The sequence below is a fragment of the Bombus pyrosoma genome, linkage group LG11 (genome assembly GCF_014825855.1).
Source record: "Bombus pyrosoma isolate SC7728 linkage group LG11, ASM1482585v1, whole genome shotgun sequence".
Taxonomy (NCBI): Eukaryota; Metazoa; Arthropoda; class Insecta; order Hymenoptera; family Apidae; genus Bombus; species Bombus pyrosoma.
The window spans coordinates 3,538,602-3,557,506 of NC_057780.1; the positions used below are offsets into that span (position 1 = coordinate 3,538,602).

At 36.4% G+C, this 18,905-nt stretch overlaps 1 protein-coding gene across 9 annotated transcripts in view; it reads left to right on the forward strand.

Annotated features, from left to right (window-relative positions):
• Window positions 1-18,905, forward strand: part of LOC122573133 (hemicentin-1) — a 422,997-nt gene that overhangs the window by 350,016 nt on the left and 54,076 nt on the right. For all 9 annotated transcript variants that reach the window (XR_006318664.1, XR_006318663.1, XM_043739130.1 and 6 more), the window contains 5 exons: window positions 2,941-3,052; window positions 9,180-9,358; window positions 15,591-15,935; window positions 16,284-16,550; window positions 18,395-18,751. Coding sequence is in view for 7 of the 9 variants with exons in the window: in XM_043739130.1 (XP_043595065.1) it covers window positions 2,941-3,052; window positions 9,180-9,358; window positions 15,591-15,935; window positions 16,284-16,550; window positions 18,395-18,751 (1,260 nt within the window). In the remaining 2 variants the exon portion in view is untranslated. The remainder of the gene's footprint in view (window positions 1-2,940; window positions 3,053-9,179; window positions 9,359-15,590; window positions 15,936-16,283; window positions 16,551-18,394; window positions 18,752-18,905) is intronic.

Genomic DNA, 18,905 nt, shown 5'->3' on the forward strand with positions numbered 1-18,905 from the left:
AGTAGCCGCTGCGAAACAATTTTGCATAGTTTCCAGAATCCTACGTCTACTACGCGTAGCAAAAGTACGAAACAATGAATTTGAGGGCTCGTAGTAACTGAAATTTATTATAAAAATTATAAAAATTCAGTTCAATCCAGTAAACATTCTTAATATTGCTTTATCTCCAAAAATATGAACAAACAATAACTAAACACCCAATGAGACACAAAAGTCAATATCAAGATTAATTTTCATCGTACGTGTACAGTGTTATATAAAAAGTGTGAGATGTAAAATACATAAAAAGAAAATAATGAAAAAGTATATGTTGCTACAGAACAATGACGAGTGTGGATTTTTAGACGAGTTCATATTTTCCGGAACGAAAGTAAAGAAATAGAGCTTCGATAAAATTTGATTTTATCTACTAAAAATTAGTAGTATCCTACAATAGATATTTACGTGTTCTATGTATCCTTGCATCTTCAAAATTCGTAGCCTGATATTAGTCTATCAGTTAAAAAGCTAGAACGAAATTAAACCGAATTGAGACGATCAGGAGATGAGGCAAACTGAGAAAGAAAAAAGGAAAGAATCGCTATCGTACGCGTTTCTCGTCGAAACAGTCCTCGCGGCCATTGTCATCGGAGCCCATCGGTAAAATTACTATTCTCGTACGTTTGTCTCTGGAAAGGTACTAAACGTTGAAAGCACGATTAGAACGAAATTTTACCGGTCGGAGAACAGTTAGTTCGCAAAAAGGATCGTAAAGAATCGCCTGTAATTTAACTGTACCGATCCGGAGGAATAAAGGCACAGAATGATCCCGACGTTCTTCCGGGGGTGGAAATGGAGGCTGAAGTAGACTTTTTCGCGGTGTTTGATCAACGTCCAATATAGTCGGCCTGAAATTAAGTTACACTTCACAGGTCACGGTTCTACATGTATATATTCCTGTTTTATCGCACCATCTCCAATTTGCTTTTTCGCTCTCGCACAAAGGGTATAATCGTAGATTCAATTAAATCGAATTAGATCGTTCGATGCTCATTCGACTGGCGGTCTCGTAATTTCACAGAGGAAAAAGCAAAACGAACTAGTGTCGCGCTTGAAACTTCTCTATGAAGCCTTTACGTGTTTTTATATGTATATTAAAACATTTCGTAAGCCTAGTAAATTTGTTTTTCTATCGAATTTAACATATCGTTATAAAATCATCTTTCAACTTTCCTACCACCTCTCTCTATTTACAGATCAACTTCTTTATCCTTAAAACGGATATAGACAAGAAGAGAATTGATTTTTGTTATACCTAACTAAGCGAGATTCGATACGCGAGTCCGATATAAAATCCGAAATAACAGTTCTCGAAACATTTGATGGTTTCCTAATGATTCTTCAGGTTCGCTAAAATTTTCTTAACTTTCCTAATACTCGTCAACGAGGCGTATATATTTTTTTATTTGTCATACCAGAAATACAGAAAAACTTCTAGATAAAGAAATAATTATTTTCTAAATCGTTCATTCCCTGTTCTCCGGCATTTTATTACGCTGTAAAAGGGTTGATCCTGTTCATATATGAAATCTAATAATTATTCGAACGATGCTTTCATCTAGCGGACTAACGTTTAATATTTCTCGATTGCGCGAGCCAGACGACGAAAAGATTCCGTCATAACGACACGAGGAGGACAAGACGGATAGCCTCGCGTCTGGTTGGTGTTTCCATTTAGGTCTGGCGGAATAGGTGGAAAGGGGAAAGTTTCGTTTTCGTAGCCAGCAGGAAAACTATCCACGGATTGGAAACGTGAAACTCGCGCGGGCCTGGCGCGTTTCCAGCTTCTCTTCCCCCTTAGACAGGCCACTTTCGAGACTACGTACTTACGGGGGTTTTGTTTTATGCCGGGCATTTTGTGCCGTCGCGTTTAAACATATCTCGGAACGCGGACGAGGCTGCACCTTCCGCTTCCTAGGACTTCTCTGCGGGCACACGCGTTATTTTAATTCCAGACGCCTCGCGGCTACGTATTCTCGGATGGTGGACGCGTGGATTTCCCAATTCTACAGCCTGCACGATATCAACTCTGCGATAACCTTTGTGTCCGTACATTCCTAAAGTGCGTTATTTTAATACCATGCAGGTACTATGAGAGTAAGAGTTGGAAATTTCGAGGATTTATGATATCTATTTACCGAGAAGAATAGAAAGCGTTTATTGAATATTGTTTTTTCTAAAGGACGATTGAAATTATTGCAAATTTTCTATGATATTCTTCTTTCGCTTTAACCTCCAAAGTATTTAATTTTATTTTACAAATTTTGCAATTCTAGGTCTCTTTTACCTGTTTGTTTGTTAAAATCTTTTACGAGATTATTCTTGAATTTTTTTAGATATTTTAGACCTTGGAGAAATTTTGGATCTTTTGTTCGCATTGATACGATATTTTCAACTAAATTCCCTTCTCTTCTCGAAAATATATTTTTACTTTGATGTTTCCTCGAAAATGCAGTGGACGCGTGTAAAATCGATCGAATCATTATATTCTCGTTCCACCCGTTATAAACGGGATAGTAAATTTCGCGATTCACGCCTCTTCCTTTGCAGCTATATATCCTTCAATTTGGCTACGTGTTCCGTGACGTCATATCTTTCAGTTTCCTCTTTTTACGCGAACACGTGCTTCGGCATAAAACCTTGGCGAGATAAGATCCTCTCAACGCCGCTCTTTCATCTTCGTGACGAGAGTTTCCACATTTTCACAGGGACGCTTTTAATTGAATTATCGCCGTGTTCTGATTAAAGAACGGCACGATACAAGTGAACGAAACAGCCACGGTTACTCAAAAGTAAGACACAAACGTTATCAGTGAAAATGTTAGTGGACTCTTCTTCATATTTATTTCATAAATTAGCATATGTACGCGTTTAACATAAAGAATAATTTGTCTGTTACAGATCCACCTATAGTAACAATTAAACCAGAGAACATCACTGTGAACGAAACTGAAGATTTTATAGTATTCTGCGACTACGAAGCGAACCCGGCCACTCTGTTAAAAACAGCATGGTAAATATATCGGAATTCATTTTTAACATTCCTCGATATTTCCTACAAATATTAATTCTTCGTTTATTAAATCTACCGTTAACCCTTTGCACACGAAAAGTGACTCTCACTCACCACGGCGATTGACGAGAGTGCGATATTGGTTGGTAAATTGATTCCTTGGTTCTTTATGTTCTTCGTTAGGAAGCGTAAAGCGTTAGACTTTAAAATGCAGATAAAATATTTAACCCCATATGCCTGCGAAACTATGGTTCTGACAACGTCCGCAAAGTTAGTTTGGATTCGACGATCATGGCAAAAGTATTATAGTTTAGAAACCCCTAAAAAATGGTTTTCGGAAGTGAAATTAGCTGAAACGAAGATGAACATGATTCTGAACTGTTGAAAAATGAGATCAATTATATCGAAGAACGCATCTTGGCGAATGCTTTGTAAATTATCATAAAACAAAAATACGGAAATTAATATTACAAAATCATATTTCCAAACACGTAAATATAAATAAATTATTAGAATATAATTTTTGTTTGTAAGTTAATTTCTATATAAAATCATTTTACGCTAAGACACGCGTCACGTATACGTTAAATCATCCGGAGTAGCTGCTACGCCCCACCGAAAAAGTCCTCGAGTGCAAAGGGTTAATAACTAATGTCTGTTAAGTATTAACGATTAACCTCTAATTTTATTTATGTCTCTAAAAATGTCCAAAACAACGACGTCGATATTTCGAGTGTTCTATAAAGACGATATATGAAGTTCAAAAGAAATCTCGGTGCTTTCAAATAATAGATCGCTCGCATTTATATACGCGAGTGTGTATAATCCATTGAATTTACCAATGCCGGAGCTACTAAAAAGAAAACGGGAATACATTTATTGCTCTTAATCCGTCGTTTAGCGTACGAATTAGTTCGAACGCGCGTTATTTCGCTCGAATCGACTTGTAGCCTGTGTAGCCTGTGTATAACCTTGTACGAGGTTTATAGTAGTGTACTATCGTAGTCGTAATAGAAATTGATAAAACGCGCTGAAACGTAAATTGAATAAAAATAGAGGGGGAAAGAGGAAGAAAATCAGAAATTTATGTTGCCTGTCTTTACCACGTGGTTCTCGGAATCACGTAAATCTATGTTTTTCATTCTTCAGATGTTGACACGTTCTCTCTTTCTCGTGAACGATTTTGCTCGTTTATCAAGCTTCCTACTTCCGAACTACCACGGGCAAGTTTAGTCGTTTTATAGTACCTTTTCACAAGATCGATCTAGCGTTCTTTGTAGAAAAAGGAAATAGATAAATAAATCGCCGAAAAAAAAAAGGAGAGAGAAAATTGCGGACAGGCAATTTAGCAAGAAATTATGATAGAATGCTGTTGTTAAAAGTAACGTAAATTGTTTGACGTTGAACGTGTATTGAATTACGCTGTAACTCTTGCCGTGAATAGAGTAATTGGCTCGGAAGTATATTGAAATTTTTTTATTGCTCTACTCTCTTTTGTTAACTTTTTATAATTCATTGTTCCTACCTATAAAAGATGAAGCTTTTATTTTGATCTTTTCTGTTCGCGTGTTATTTACTTATTAGTTAGTTGTTCACAGTCGAAGTTTGAAGAATAGTTTAACGAACATTTAATTCTTACTTTGTCGCAGAAAGCCTGTATAAGAGGGAATGATAAAACTACAGGCATGTTCGAGTATAAAAAAAAATCTACGTATGAAACGTGAAACATAAATCGCGAAAGTATCCCAAAAAATAATACTTTTTAACTATGATCCGTACGATTCCTTTGAAAAGCCATCAGAAATATTCTCAATATGTTCAAGAGTACATCAGTTCCACGCAAATACGCGATACATCGATTCGTTGTAACAGAATAATTTCCTTCTTTTTTCGTAATTATTCCTTTCCTCTTTTATCTATAAACATTAAATACCTTTATCTTTGATTAAATATCGTTGCACTGAATACCACCGATACCAATTAAATTTCTCTATATTTGTTTTGTCTCCATTTTTCAATATTACAGTTTAACTAATTTCTTTGGTTCCTCAATTAAATCAAACTAAGACGAAATTGAAACAACTTTAATCAAAGATACGGCAATTTTTCCTCTTCCAACAAAATCGTGTTTTCCTTTCTCACAAAACAATTTCGCGGTATAATTCGTACACGCCGGATTCTCAGTTCGATTCAACACGTACTTAACGCCAGCAGAATATTATTGATCAAAGAGACATTAGACTTTATTGATACCTACTTCCGCTATCTGTCTACCTATACTTCCTTTTTACATGTATCTCTTCCTTATCGTATAATTTCTCTCTTATAACGTCCCGTCTCTGCTTTTTCCTTTATCACAGAAACCCTTGCCGCTCATCAAAAGCTCGTTCTTTCTTCCCTTCGTACGAAACACCAAAACACCATCGTTCTATATTCTGCTCATCGGTCGCCAATAATGGCGTTCCACGGAACGCATTAAACGATGGTTAAACGCGTTATCCTAAGAAGCGTTAAGAGGCACCTCGATCGAGCAGCATTCTCTCCTTCCATGAGAATCCAGCGTTCTCGGTTTTCTCTACAAAACTGCTCTGTAGAGTTTATTGACGGCTCGCGCCAGTTTATAGCGTTTCGCCCAACCACGGCTAACTGTGTTATAAAAGAGGACGGAAGTAACTGGAAGTTAATCCTTGGACGGCGAAGATTGGATTGAACTTGGCCCGCGACGATACAGATTCTTTATCGACTTAATGTAATATTATAGAGAGCAGCCAAGAGCCGTTTTATGGGCGCGGTTTTAAGCTTTGCCTTGAAAGGTATACTGTGCATGTGCTACACAGATGATCGAAGTATCTAGACGCGGGCAAAAATTCTGTCTTCGGGTTGGAACAAAGGGGTAAAATCTAGTTTGCATAAAAATATGATTAGTATGGGCTATTTGAGCACTTTGTCGTGAAACTTTAGTTTCTCGTTTCTTTGCTGTATCGTTTCGTTTGCCTATCGTTACGGTAACTGGTCTTCTTAATGAAATTAAGATCCTTTTGCTCGACTGAGTTAAAAAAAAAATGTTATCCGCGAGATTGTATAAATCACGAGTTACAAGCTACTAGTAAGAAATACTTTTCTGCGGAAGTAATAATTTTGATAATAAAAGAAATAATATTTTATGGGATTAGTTGGCAAATTATCGTGCGAGATGGTCCAGGTGATGACACAGCTTTTCATAGGATTTTTATAATTTCGTCGTAATTATTCACTGTTCTGTCTTATTGTTTAATATAAGATTGATGATTGAATTTGTCAGAAGCTAAATTGATTAATATTCTACTTCTTATAAATTTTTCAATTTACCTTCAAATTTATGGAGTTTTCTTTTTAAATATAGCTCTGCTGGGTGGCTCGAATAACAGACTATAACAAAGTAAGATATATGTATATAATATGAAATAGAAATTTTCTGGTGACGAAATAATATTTCAAATTGATTTATTAACATCTCCAGTCGTTTATATTTCTAATGGGAAAGATTTCGTCGCATAAATCTGCATCTCTTACTACATAAATTTATTATTAAAAATCAAGAAAAGAAATATATCATACAAACCGTGTAGACACGAATGATTTATTTCTCGAGTAAAATTGTTTATTACGAGAAACTCTTACACCTTAAATTTTACTAATAAACACAGAAATAAATAACTTGAAGATATCTGAAGGTATCTGTGATTATAGTAATTCTTTGCAAGCGTCACTAATTGACGAAACACGTTCGAGATAAATTCTACCGACAAATAAAGCTATAAAAAGCTATCATAATCTTTTAATAATTCTTATATTTCGTCAAATATTGCAGGACGACCAACTAATAGTCTTCTCTTTCGTGGCATTTCGAATAACAATTTTACGAAAGCTATAAGATATAGAATCGTTTTGAAAAACTATCAAATCGAAAGAAAGGGATTAAGATCTTAAAGTAAACATTTGAGCGACGATTGTTACTCAGTTCGCGTACTGTGGTGAAATTCTTTTACCGATCTCGAAGTCTGCGAACTCGTACAACCGTTTATCGACCGTGTATACCTACCGATATTGGATTTCAAAGGGTTAATGCACAAAACGACGGAGACTTTGCCCAGGTCGATGGTAGTTTTCCAACACCTCGAGAACGACTATCGTGCTGATCAATTTTCTCACAGAGCGTTAATTAGCGAGTCGAAAATGAATATTCTGAATTGCAAATTTTTTGCAACGCCGCGGCACATCGATCTTCCGAGTTATTGCCAAGCAATTAATGCCTCGATACCGTGGAATTTTCCTGCTAAGAGTACTTAAGAAAACTTGGAGGAAACGTTCTGCAGACACAGTGCCCGTAATTCGTGGTGCTTGTTACGGGGTACAGGGTGATTTTATAGTGGCGAATAAAAGAAAGTTTAAGATTGATACACTAGGAATTTGTATACCTTCTGCAGGAGAAACTCTTTTTACCATATTTGTAACAGACATCCATGTATCATATTTATTCGTTGCTCTTATCAAATTAATGTGAATCCATTTTGCAAAATTATATCGTCCTTTTATGCTTCTTAATTTATAAACTTCATTTTGCTCGCCACCATATATGACGAAATAAATCGAAAAGATTCGTTGGTGCGTACGGTTAAAGTTCCATTCAAGAAAACGACATTTCATAATCAATGTTCAACAGTCTCTCAACTTCGACCAATATATTACCAACATTTCTCGTAGATGCAGCGGGAAAGGTTAGCGAAAAATTTGCACGACCGTGCAGTGTAAAAACGAAATACACCGTCAATGTATAAAAAGCAATCATATTGATTCTCCTGGAAAACAGCTACTGGCGTATATACGTACGCTAAAATTCCGTAGACTATCAAATATTTAGAAACTCGAGCTTCGCGTCTCGTGTTCGATAACGCATAGTGTGCAACACTGAAGGTATCGGAACTGCAAGGATTTAAAGTATCCAGCGTAGCAGGCTCGACAGCGGCATTCGAAACGTCAAAATAAAAAGGCGCGAATTTATCGGGATGATTTATTATATTTTTCTGTGGGCGCAACCTAAAAACCATATTTCACGCTGATGCATGTAATGGCGCGTGTGCACGCGCACGAGTTCACGAGACAGAGACAGAGAGAAAGAGAGAAAGGGAGGAGGGAGAGAGTTTCAATTCCAGGTGTCGGCTATACGAGAGAAATATTCCGGTAAGAAATTGCTACCGTGTGGCGCAATAAAAATACATGAAACGCGATTACTACCGAAAACACGATAATTACGAGGGAACGATGAGCGTTGATTAAGAGTCATCTGTTCGATGGCTACTTTACGCTCGACATCGATCATGGATACCGGGTTATCATTCAGACAGGCTACGATACAGTTTCACTGGTAAAAATTGCTCGTTAACAGCGTACGAATCGCTGGTACGATAAAAAAGGACACAAAAAAGGAGAGGATTATTTTCGTGACGATTGTAAAGCGATTTTTACGAGAAATTTTCATCGCGTATTACTTGCGAACGTACTGACATGTTGGATATTAAAAAATCGTTGCGTAACTGTTGCGTACGCGCTGGAATAGGATAAAAGGGAACACGTGTTTAACACTTTCCGGTAACTGTAAACTGGCGTTCGTTCGAAATGCAGACCATTGCAGATTTCATCGTGGCTGATGTTTCTCGCATTGCAAACTGATTCTGCTGTAGTTGTAATGTTTCGAAAATATTGAAAATCTGATTTGCTGAGACTCTCGTTTCGGTTGGTTGATTTCTGGTCGCTGTAGGATCCAATTTAGATTTGTTCCGAATTTATTCGTTTTTTCATGTTTAATTTTGTTTTATTTGCGTTTTCGGTTCCAACGATTATCGGAAAACGTATGAAATTTTCGATAAAATTGCTGTATTTACGTTAGAAACGGATAACGTTCTTTTGAGTCGTTCGTTTTTCATCTGGATTTTAAGAACGAAGGAAAATAATAAGTAGATGATATAAAATAGTGTGCAAGGAGAAATACTATAAATTTTATATAAAATCAGTCGCAGAAAGAATTACTTTCCTTTCCCTTCTTTTTACGTATCTTTCTTTACAGAACGTGTTTTATTTACTTGTTCAGGTATCGAGACGATAAGGAACTAGTTCTAACCGACGACCACTACGAGGGTGGTATCACGGAACAAACGGCTCTTACCGTGAAAAATGCGACCCCCAGTGACATGGGCTCTTACAAATGTGTACTAGAAAATAACATTGGTTCATCAACGTCAGAGGACATCGTACAGGTCTCGGTTCTATGTAAGTATCGTGAAAATCAATGAATACTATTTTCACTGAACGATCGACAAGTCTTTTTTTTTTTTTTTTATTTGAACGAATTTTACAATCAATTCTCATTGAGAATTACAAGCAAATTTTTCTGGCGTGATACTATGTCGTGTTTAATAAGTGTTTATCGCGTGTTTGATTCTAGTTGAATCTAGTGCTTAAATCTAAAGGATAATGTCTATCGACCAGTTATTTGGAAAATATCAATTTAATAAATTTTCATTTAATACTAAATTTTCAAATCATCGCGCCGCCAGATCTGCAAATTTTTAACCATACGAGTTCCATGCATATTCATACGTAAGGTCAAACCCCTATTGAAGTATCTGTTTTTAATAATCCAGAGAAAAATACGATAGGTCCAGGAGAAAATAAAATCGATATCATCGATGGGAAGAAAAGATACACGGAGAAACAGTTCCGTTCCGTTTCACATTACGACAATTTATCGCGTTTTATTCCGGTAAACGATATTTATGCGTCCATAAATTCTCTGGAACGCCGCTTAAAACCAATGCCAGGACATACGTAATGCCTGCATTTTTATTTCCGAACATAATCTGTCCAGCTTTCTATTTGTAAACTTTTTCTTCGCGCCACACTACCCGATCGTAAAACACAAAAACGTTTATTAAGGTTTTATAATTTCATACGGCAACTGCCAACACAGTTCTGTTGACGTGATAATTGATGTAATTACGTATGACAACTTACCTAATTACAGTTTCAAAGAAGACAGAGAAGATCGACAGAATCTACATTTTTCTGTAAAGTACACTATCCGATTAATTTTATATAAACTATATCTTCCATAAATATGTTTATCTTCGGAGAATTCTTTATCTATTTTCTTTGCGAGGAGATAAGAAACTGTGAATAATTTATAAAAAAAAGAAATCTTTATTTTAGCCTAAGAAACATCGTGTCGTTGAAAGGATTAACTGGAATATTCGAGTTCTCAAAGTAACAGATGTTTCGTCAATATCGCGTAAACTTTGTATTCCTATTATTCTACAAATCTTCCGGATCTGCCAGACCGTATCGCAAATAAATTCGACGACCGCGAATCCAATAAAAGATCATTTGTCGCCAAATAATTTTTTCGATTTTCTAAAAAAAAAAAAAAAAGAAAATATACGTGAACGATAACGAAGAAAAGAAACGTGTAGAGAGAAAGAAATATTCTGGTCTGGTATCGATTTGTCCGGCCATTTTGTCGTTCTCGGCATGGCCATGCATTTTGCACTTATCTTCATTACAAGGACTAATTTCCTTCTGGCTGCCCGGCCAACTCGAACCAACGATAAATCGTTCGGCAATTATTTATTCGTCGAGTGTAAATCAACGCGAGTAAAAAGGATAGTCGAACGCGACGCAGCCCAATGCTATTTGTTTGACATTATCGTCGCGTATCTATATGCATTAGCACGATTTTACAACGTGTCGATCGATCAAAGCCAAAGTTTTTGAATATCAGGCGAGATACTTGAAAATATGAAGTTAATTGCAGAAACTGACAGGCCAGTAGTTATCGTCACTTATTTAACCAGATAAATGAAAATCGAACCGTGCACGCTATGAATAATGAAGCGGATATCTTAATTAGCCGATGGCCCAGCAATTACACGGTTCACCGAATCGTCAAATCGCCACGGGCGTTAATCGTTTTATGACTAATTTCGTTATCAAAAACCGATCGATTCTATCTTCGGTCGTTACAATTACGAAATTCCGAGAATTCAATAGAAACACACTTACGCTCGTAAGTTTTATCAAATCGTTTTACTCTCGTTATCGACAGCCAATCGAGATTTCGTCTGGTCCGGAATAGACTCACGGCTAATTCGTAAGTCACTGCAGAATTGCTAATTTTGAACGTAATATTTGGCAAAATAGAATTCCACAGAAATCCGATAGTCAGCGTTTCTATGGCTTACTGCGTTATGGGAATCAAATCGATTCTGTCTTCGTTATTGTAATTAGCTCGATTCACAAATCATTAGAAGAGATAAAATCGTTTTTGTTGTATATTTTTATTACTACTGCTTTATATTTTGTTACCTTTTATCGCTTTCTTACAGTTGAAAATGTGCGCGGGTTTATGAATCAACATCATATAATATAGAAATATAGGAATCGACTAATTTGCTGGATAATTTATCAGGGTTCTTGAATAATTTCGTAAAAACGTAACGTTTAAAGGCAGAGCCGAAGACTCGTGTTTGAATATTACGCAAATAAAATATAGTTTTCGTCGTAATTTTCAATAATTCTCTTATGTTTATTCTCGTACCTTTGCTTGCCATATTGAATTCTGAAATCGAATATATTCAAGAATAACTACATTTATCAACTTAAATCGAGTCTTGGGTGGTAGAAATTTCAGATATTAGGGCTGTGGAAAAGGAACGTGTGCGTGAAGTAGATAGGTTAATCCATTAAAATGAATGATTTCGATCCGAATCAAACGAGCTGATTCTCCCTCAGCCTACAATTTTTAAAACGAATTTCCATCAGAAGATTTAGGTATCGTCGGTGTGCCATTTAGAATTTCGGGTTCCTTTATGCCAGATCGTGGACAGCTCCATTTATCAAACTGATCCAATTGCCAGGAGGCACGATTTAAGTATTATTATAGCCTTTGCGAGATGCAAATGTGTCATAAAAAATCTGTTCTTCAGAATAATTAATATTCATTTATTTAATAAATTCTTTAATGTGAAAATATTAGATTTTTAATACAATACAAATTTAATCGTAATTTAAATTTAACGTCGTAGTATTATTAATGTTTTAAAAATTGTTCATCGATGATTAAAAATAATGTAAGTAATAATTGATATTCATTAAAAATGAAGGAAATGAAAAGCAAATGATTAAATTTCCATTTGATTACTTGTTCCTGCCGCAACAGAACATTCTTTTTCCTACAATTACCATCAAGAAAGTTGAAAACTTCGTGTAACTACATTATTTAGAAGTTTTACCACTGAATTATACTTTTGTCCTCAAAAATAAACTACATACCAATTAAAAAGGAACAAAGCGACAAAATTAAACAACTTTAAACATCTATCAAGCTGCGGAGCGAAATACACAGGACGCAAACTTCCTTTCGGAATAGAAACCATGGAAATAGAATAGCTCCAGCAGAGTTTCGAATTCGACCAGTGTTCCGATACCGTGGAATATCTAAAAGCCGCAGGATGAAGCGGTTTCGACAAAAGTCACACGAGAAAATGTTCATATAATTCAAGTTATCTAAACTAGTGGTAGCGCAATTGATGTATTGTGATACTTATAGCTCTACATTTCTGTCGGCTGGATATAATATGACCAACTTGGGAAAAACGTCAAAACATAAATTTAAAACGTGCAAAAGAAGTATTGGAAAATACATGATTACCAATCTTGTATTATTATACTTTAACCCTTTCACTTTGAAGTGTGAATATAAAGCGATCCAAATAAAGTATTATAAGATATTTTCTCAGAAACAATAAAAATATTCATTTCATTTTCTTTTTTTTTTTCATTAAATTGTTGGAAAGAATTTTAGGGGGCAATTGTTGGAGGAAAAAAATTGTCACGCGTTAGTTATTATTGAGATTGACTGTTTCAAAAGTTGCATGGCTTAACTAGCGTCGTTTGTTTCAATCTCATTGCTTACTATTTTGCTTGTATCTCTAAATCGTCTTGATAAAAAGCACGAAAAGAAGAACCTAACAATTGTATCTTTGGTTATTACCGAACGTATAGTAATTAAATCTTGGGTAATTAAGACGGCGCAACGTGTGTGTGTCAGTATCAGCGATTGCGTTAAATGGAAGGGGGTTTAATTTTGTATCATTTGTGTATTTTCTATGAGACTGAATAACTGAAAATAGCAACTTGAATAGTTTCTTCTAATCCTGCATTTAAAGAGTTAAATGGCGGAAAATATTCTTTTGAAGAGCAACTGAAAATTTCCTTTCAAGTAAACTTCTATCTAAAGAAAGCGAGCACGTTGTAAAAATACTTCAACATTTTTCACGTGAATAAAGAACACATAGCAATTCACAGACAACACACGTATTATAGAAAAATTTGTAGAACTGAATCTAAGTTCTCAATGATTAACGCGGTATTTCGGTTGCGTTAATTAATTAATTTCAACTCATACAGCAAACTTTCGAATAGCAAGAAACCAATCAGCAGATCTCACGTGGAGCGCCTACAACTACTTTCTACTTCTTCTATTGTACTATATTATTTTTTCTAATTCTAATTCTTTCTAAATCCCCAAATTTTGAAGATTCGAAATTTATTTCAAATAATTTTACGTCGAAGGTGCAGGAATTGTACTGTATTATAAAAGAAAGATTCTTCAATGTGTCTGGCGAGAAATGTATTAATCTTGTTACTCGCGATTTGCCTCCGCTTTATTCTCATGCGTGACATTAAACCAGCACTAAAACAGAAATCTATCGTGTTTTAAAAAACCAATTCCAATGTCTCGACCTCCATCTGTCTCGTAAAACGAGCAAATAAATAGCGTCCCTTTTATATTAAGGTTGCGCAAGTTTTTGAATTCGATATTTCAGCAACTGAGTTTTAAAAAAGTGCCTTGAATAAAATAAGAAGAAAATAGGCGGATATTCTCACCGCGATATTCTACAAAGGCGGGATAGTTAAGTAAAAAAAAAAGAGAGAAAAGGTTGAAGCAAATCCACGGATCGCCGAAACGATACGATTCGTTGTGCCGCGGAGGGAGCCGTAAATATATCAGCATGGATTAAATAAGCTGCTCTTTCCACACCCTCCAGCTGGGTGCCGGTTATTGGGTCAGCCATTCCGCGTTTCCGAGAAGTTAACGTCACGTTAACGTAAACTCGGCCGCGATACAATGAAATTCTAATTGCAGCCTTAATACCGCTCGAGGGTGTTGTATTTTCTACAAACAATCCATAGAAACGGGCCGTGAATTCGAACACGGAAAATTAGTTTCGTCGGGGCCGAATCCCCTTTCCTTTCTTCCCTACGTTTTTCTTTTTCCCTTCTCCGCTCGATCTTCTTCTCCTCTTCGCTCCTTTCGAGCACCGACTGTGCCGCCTCTCTTCCGATTCTTTTGTTTTGAACTTGCTGAAATCTTGATTACCTTGCCGAAGGTAAGAAAGAAGATAAAAAAAGGAAAAGAAAAATTGTTTCAGCCAATCTGCTGATTGGATCGTCGACAAAAGTTTCCTTTCAGGTGCTCTCTGAACTCTGGTTGTCTCGTTTTACTGTTTATCCGGCTGGATGTAGCATAAACGGCCCGTTCTCTGGCGTGTTCCATGCCGGATAATATATACGCTTCATTTTGAATAGTTTTGCCGTGGACGTAAATCTTTATGCGATGCTCGAGCTCGTAAAAAATACATGAGCCTTCGACTCTCTCCTTTTTTTTTTATCTCGCTCTCTGTGATCGTTCGTCACACCAGACTCACAGATGAATCTTCTTTTTTCCCCCTCTTTCGCTATTTATTTATTTACCTGTATTGATTAAGTTTATTCGAGCGAATTATTACTTCTAACGTGGATGATCCAGCTGGACAGTCACGTCCTCCGTACGGCATTAAATTAGTTAACTTATGTGGGTTGGCCAAAGTTATTGGCGTTTTTACTGCGGTTCGAGCATTAACTTTAGAAGAGAGGAGATGTTAGGATAGTATTTGGCTTGATATAAACATCGTGAATGAATTTCATTACAATGCCCCTTTTCATATCCTTCTCTCTAAAATATTATACTTAAGAAGAGAACAGTCAAATTACAATAACAAAATCTAATCTGCTAACAAGCTTACTTTAAATAATAAAAAGATCAGTTTTCGTAGTACTTAATAAAATTCTATTAGCCTTCATAACTACTAAAGATGAGATGAGAATATTTTCAAACCGGAATACTCCTCGATGTAATCTCTCGAATAATATTACCTACTACTACTATATCCTCCATATTTCTCGCGCAAAATAAAAACGAATCGAACGAATACACTGTAGTATCATGAAAGAGAAACGGAAAATTCCGAAAAACAGGTAATAATAAATATGAATGCAATGTTTCTGAAAAGAGAGAAGCGTAATATTGAAAATAAATGATAAAAAAGAAAAAACAACCAGTATTTCCACATACTAGTCGATGATAAGCAACCGTTTCACTGTTCCGACTCTCATTTGCTCGCAGACAAGCCAGTGGTCAAGGTGATAATGGAGCCGGAAACGCCAGTGAACGAAGCAGACCGGCAGAACGTCTCGCTGACCTGCGAGGTTGTTACTGGAAATCCAGCAAGCTTGACCGCCGTCCGATGGTACTTGGACGGGGACCTGCTGAAAGAACTTCCGGATTGCACGAGAAATAGCAGCGCAACCACCACGACCACCGAGGAATCTTTAATTTTCTGCGATATCGATCCGAGCAAGCTGCTGTTGGAAGCGGTGGGACGTTCCTTTCACGGGAACTACTCTTGCGAGGGTAGAAACGACGCTGGCTGGGGACCACTTTCACCGAGTGCACCTGTCATGGTCCATTGTGAGTCCCCCTTTTAATTTTTAATTCCTCGATCCGATCCATTTGCTCGTTCGCTCCCCATGTGAACCAACTACTGCGACTCCTGTTTGCGAGAATTTATTTTTCTTTTTCTTTTCCTTTTTTTTTTTTCTTTTTTATACCGCCAAGATTCATTTGCCTGGCGAAAGAACAAAATGCTGTTTTAGGTCAATGATTTTCAATTTTCTTCTAATCATTAATAAGGTGCATTTTTAATTTTCCTATAAATACACAAAAAGATCCGCTGGCTAATAATAAAGAAAAACGAAGAAGAAGTTTGGTCGGAGTTTCCGGTATAAATAACGATTTGCTTGTTTGCCGTGTCGATAGACAAACCTGGGCCAGCTTCGATCTCGTACGAGCCCCAGCAGGTAATAAAGAAACGGCCATTGACAATCACGTGCTTCGTACTGGACCCAGGACGGCCAAAGGTAGTTGGCTTCAAATGGTTACGAGGCCTTCATAGACTTCCGGATGAAAACAACGCTACCCTTACCATCGAGTCGGTTAATTTGGAAACCGAAGCGAACTTTACTTGTCTGGCTTACAACGAAGCCGGCGACGGCGACCCGGCTACCACGTTTATCGACGTGTCTGGTGAGTTGTAAAGTTACTCGAAAAACTTTCTAATCCCCCGTCGAATAAATCTGTCGTCCGTCTTTCACGTGACGTTCATTTCGCGTTCGAGATTCGTGCACGGCCGACCGAGATAGGAAGCGCTAAATCTTACAGAATTTGGAAAATGTGCTGGAATAAGGGAATGAAACTAAATTCTATTTTACAGTATTTTTTCCCCCCTCTTTCCTTCGATATTTCAGGAATATTCTATTTAATCTACCAAGGTATTTATAATTTGTACAAATATATTTTATATTACAAGAAAAGAGACTCGTTTAATTTTCTAATCAATTTTATACAATTCTTTTTATGAAATTTTCCATTTCATGTACACGTATAAATTTGTAAGTAAATTAAAAATTTGTTTTCAGGTTTAACAAAAATATGTGTCTCAGACAATTGAATATAATTATATTTATTCACTTTATAATTTTACATGTGTGTAGGAATTAATATCGAGCCGACTCGTAACTAGAGATGTTAAGGAAATCAGTGATTTCGTTTTCTATAAACTGCAACATTTTTTCACGCTATTAATTTATAGCTGATGGTATACTAAGCACAAGGCACATGACTATATATATATATGAATCATAATTTGTTTCGCGAATAAGAATTCTGGTAAAATTTGTATTTCCAAAAGAATAGTTGCGCTATTTATGGCACGCACATGCCTGACATAAGGCCGACCTTTTCTACTTAAAATACCATTCTGCCTCGTTCTACGATATTCCTTTCCGCTTCTTTCTTAGTGTTCAGTGTTTGGTTTGTCGACCGAAATTCTTTTTATTCGGAAGCTTCTACACGTAAAAATGGCTCAGCAATTGGAAAATTATTTTTTGAATGAAATTGTTTAAAAGTTCGTTTTATGAAACTTACGTCGGTACCACAAACACGCCTTTGAAAAGCACCTTCGTGTAATAAAACAAGAGAAAAATATCATTTTTTAAATCTCAAAATTCATTATATGTATATATGGTAAAAAAATGTATTAAGCTGTAAATGAAACGTAACGCTTTATTACTTGTTACTTTTGTACAACGGAAAGATAAACTTATGTAACGTGAAAGAGCACAAGTGTTTCCACAGTTTCCGTGCTGTATCTAAATTAATGATTCGTATCTTGAGACCCGTGTAAACTTCTCTTGTTTCCTCTATTTTTCCTTCTTTTATTTGTTTCTCGTTTCTTTGTGTACTTAATTCGCATAAACGGCAACATACATTACGTTACGTTTGCCAGCAACTTTTGCATAATATTTCCCCGATGTCATAGAGGCTGTATTCGACTCGTATTTCGTATAAAAATAGAGAAACGATAATAATATTATAACGCTTCACTGCGTTTCAGAGGAGAAGACGCAACAACTATCGCTCGACGAACATACACGCTTGAATTCCACATCTCCATGTGTCGACTCATTTTTGAAATTCCAAGACAAATCACGCACAAACTCGTAGCTCATTTATTTCATTTAACGAATTGAAACGATTACGCATTTAAATAATTTAAAAATTGTTAAAAAGTTTCGTCGCTATCGTGCTATGCAGTTACAAGATTTATTTAATTACGTTTGTCAAATTTTATTTTACGTTTTCTCCAAGATTCAATTATCTACGATAACAAATCGATTCGCACGCCAATCTATTCCAATTAAAAGTACCTTAAAACAGCTGCAAAATCGTATGGTACAATAAAGTTTCGAAAATATTCCGCGTCGATTCGAGCTTATCGTAACGCAACGATATCGTATCTCATTCTCGATTCGTAACAATGCCCGTTCTGTTTCGAGGGCCAGTTCAACTTGTTCTTTGATTGTCAATAGCGGAGCCAACGTTTATCAAGAAGCTGCTCCCTTATCACGGCTACGTGTACAATTCGCCGAACGTTAGCATCATGTGCTGGGTAGAGTGCGCTCCGATGTGCAATATTTCCTGGCTAAAGGACGGCATGCCGATGGATTTCTCGAAAACGAACCGATACTACCTGTCGAACGTTTATCATCCACCTGATCCGCGAACGAATGACTTCGAAAGCATTCAATCGACCCTGGTGTGGAATCTAACTGCCTGGCCGAGCGGCCAACTCGATCGCGTCGAAGACAACGTCAGATTCACCTGCGAGAGCAGCAGCAACAGTATTGGCGCTGGAGTGAAAAGTAGCACGCACTTCCATGTGGAATGTGAGTTTATTTGATTTTCAGTGAAGTTAACTTAACTTCTCGAATACCGAAAATGTTATCCTCGCGTACTTTTCGATATTTATTGACTATTCATCTTTTTTCATGTCACGCGATATAAAGTTTAAATATTTATAAATAATCATATTTTATATTT